We start from the raw sequence: 2,947 nt of genomic DNA, 5'->3' as shown, positions 1-2,947 counted from the left end.
GTGAGCCACCGTGCCCAGCCTGATTTTCTGTTTGAACCTCATAACAACCCCATGGGCCGCATGTTAACTGTGTCCTCACCTGAAGAGACTGAGGCACAGAGGCCATGCCCAAGGTCTGGAGCCGTGGCAGACTGGAGCCAGGCTGGAGCCGTGGCAGCTGGCCCGTCTGTGCTCTGTTGCCCCTTGGTGGGTGGGTGATGGATGAGGCTGCAGGCTCCGAGGGGGAAAACAGGGTGATGAGAGAGAGGGACTTGGGTCGGGGACTTCCTGGCAGTGCTGGCCAGGGAGCCCCTGAGTCCAGCCCGCCCCTGCTGCCACCCTAGGTCTGGAGCCTGGCTGCCAACCACTTGAGCTTCCTCAACTCCTTCAAGATGAAGATGTCCGTCATCCTGGGGGTCGTGCACATGGCCTTCGGGGTGGTCCTTGGAGTCTTCAACCACGTGTGAGGGCCAAAGCTGCCTGGGGGATGGGAGGCTGGCAGGCCAGAGTGGGCCCCAGTGATCACGCCTCCCTCCTACCTGCCAGGCACTTTGGCCAGAAGCACCGGCTGCTGCTGGAGACGCTGCCGGAGCTCACCTTCCTGCTGGGGCTCTTCGGTTACCTCGTCTTCCTAGTCATCTACAAGTGGCTGTGTGTCTCGGCTGCCAGCGCCGCCTCAGCCCCCAGCATCCTCATCCACTTCATCAACATGTTCCTCTTCTCCCACAGCCCCACCAACCGGCCGCTCTACCCCCGGCAGGTGTGCTGTGGCTGGGGGGCCCAGCTCACACAGCCTCATGGGGATCCCACGGCCACTCGGCCACTGGGAGCTGCAGGATCCTCGTCCAAGAAACGAGGATGCAGGCCCCGGGCTGTGCAGACAGGGCTGTCAGAGCTGACGGTCTGCATCTTTCGCAGGTGGCACAAGTGGCGCTGGGAACCTGGGGTCCCTTCCCTCAGGAGTCCTTATGGAGCCAAATCCTCACTCAGTGAGGGCACGGAGCCCCCAGGGGCCCTGAAGGGAGGAGCGGCCACAGACTCTCTGGGCCCTGTGACTGCTGTGATTCAAGTTCCTGTGCAGGTGTGCACAGCAGGGGTGCCCTGACTCTCGCCCTCTCCCTGGCAGGAGGTGGTCCAGGCCACGCTGGTGGTCCTGGCCTTGGCCATGGTGCCCGTCCTGCTGCTAGGCACACCCCTGCACCTGCTGCGCCGCCACCGCCCCCACCCGCGGAGGAGGTCCGCTGGCCGACAGGTGGGACCGGGCCTAGGGTGTAGGGGGCTGCTTGGGAGGAGAGGCCACTGTCCGGTGTGTACCTGACTCCCCACTTCCTCACAGGCTCCTAAGTGGCCAGGAGCAGGCCTGGTGGGTGGCGGGGGCCCTCCTGAGGCTGGAGCGCTGCCAACACTGCCTGCTCGTTCCCCAGGAGGAAGACAAGGCTGGGTTGCTGGACCTGCCTGATGCATCTGTGAATGGCTGGAGCTCCGATGAGGAAAAGGCAGGGGGCCTGGATGATGAAGAGGAGGCTGAGGTGGGTGCGGTGCCTTCCTGGGGGTGGGACGGGTGAGGCCCCTCTGGCCCTCACTGCACCCACCCTGCAGCTCGTCCCCTCCGAGGTGCTCATGCACCAGGCCATCCACACCATCGAGTTCTGCCTGGGCTGCGTCTCCAATACCGCATCCTACCTGCGCCTGTGGGCCCTGAGCCTGGCCCACGCCCGTGAGTGACCTGGCCACCGATGGCCAGCCCCGGCTCCTGGCTTCTCACGGCTGCTGGCTGGGCAGGTTTCTTCTCTCTGGGCCTCAGTTTCCCCTCTGTAAAGTGGGACTGTCCAAGGAGGTCCCTCGCTGGCTCCCCGTGCAGGGAGGGCTTCAGGCTGCGGCAGGTAGATCGGGGGCTGGCAGGCCCCCACTTGCCATTGGCCCCCACTGTCTCCTCCTTTGCTCGCAGAGCTGTCCGAGGTTCTGTGGGCCATGGTGATGAGCATTGGCCTGGGCCTGAGCCGGGAGGTTGGCGTGGCGGCTGTGGTGCTGGTCCCCATCTTTGCTGCCTTTGCTGTGATGACCGTGGCCATCCTGCTGGTGATGGAGGGGCTCTCGGCCTTCCTGCACGCCCTGCGGCTGCACTGGTGAGCAACCACGCCATGGCCTGGGCTGCTCGAGGCGGGAGTTCCCCTCACCAACCCCTCCTCTTCTCACCCCCAGGGTGGAATTCCAGAACAAGTTCTACTCCGGCACAGGCTACAAGCTGAGTCCCTTCACCTTCGCTGCCACAGATGACTAGGGCCCACTGCAGGTCCTGCCAGACCTCCGTCCTGACCTCTGAGGCAGGAGAGGAATAAAGAGGTCCACCCTGGGGCGTGATGTCTCGTCTCTCTTCCCTCCTTTCTAGCTGAGGCAGGTGGCGGGGTAGAAGGCATGGTGTAGGATCTGGGACCTCAAAAAGTCGAGGCCAGGACCTGCAGATCTGCAATGTCAGACTCTTGGGGTGAAAAGGGGCAGAGAAGGGCCAAGGAGGGATGTTTCCAGCACAATCTAACTTGGAGTGAGCAAATGTCTTCCCAGGCCGGGTTAGGGGAGTGAGCTCCCCATCCTTGGAGGTGTGCAACTGGCTGTGAGCAGGTGTTTGGGTTACTCTCTGTTGGGAGTGGTGCCAATATCCATGCCCTGGTGCCGGGCCTCAGGGGGCTGGAAGTACAGAGCAGTCTGGGGCACCTGAGTACTGGTCAGTGCTCCATGCAGGGCTGTGGTGTCACACGCCCAAGGCCACATGCCTGCCAGGAAGGGCAGAGGCTGTCCCGAGCAGCAGACATTACCCAGGGCCCCGGGGGTCAGAACAGGGGCTGAGCCTGACTCCAAGCCCAGGCTCCCCTCACCTGAGGCTACAGTCTTCCTGACCCCTCCCAGGTGGTCCTTCCTGCGTTGCTGGCAGGATGGGGGTGGCTTTCTGCAGTTTCCTCTGGCCTGGGTC

General features: G+C 63.6%; 1 protein-coding gene across 3 annotated transcripts in view; it reads left to right on the top strand.

The window, feature by feature from the left end:
- Positions 1–2,340, top strand: part of TCIRG1 (T cell immune regulator 1, ATPase H+ transporting V0 subunit a3) — a 15,354-nt gene extending 13,014 nt beyond the window's left edge. For all 3 annotated transcript variants that reach the window (XM_026447681.1, XM_026447683.1, XM_026447682.1), the window contains 7 exons: positions 324–442; positions 526–739; positions 1,106–1,231; positions 1,404–1,508; positions 1,579–1,696; positions 1,928–2,105; positions 2,182–2,340. In XM_026447681.1, coding sequence (XP_026303466.1) covers positions 324–442; positions 526–739; positions 1,106–1,231; positions 1,404–1,508; positions 1,579–1,696; positions 1,928–2,105; positions 2,182–2,260 — 939 coding nt within the window. In that variant the 3' untranslated portion in view covers positions 2,261–2,340. The remainder of the gene's footprint in view (positions 1–323; positions 443–525; positions 740–1,105; positions 1,232–1,403; positions 1,509–1,578; positions 1,697–1,927; positions 2,106–2,181) is intronic.
- Positions 2,341–2,947: the final 607 nt, after the last annotated feature.

Source organism: Piliocolobus tephrosceles, chromosome 13 (genome assembly GCF_002776525.5).
Source record: "Piliocolobus tephrosceles isolate RC106 chromosome 13, ASM277652v3, whole genome shotgun sequence".
In the NCBI taxonomy this organism is placed as follows: Eukaryota; Metazoa; Chordata; class Mammalia; order Primates; family Cercopithecidae; genus Piliocolobus; species Piliocolobus tephrosceles.
The sequence above is the reverse complement of the archived record's forward strand: the minus strand, read 5'-3'. Positions and strand labels throughout refer to the sequence as shown.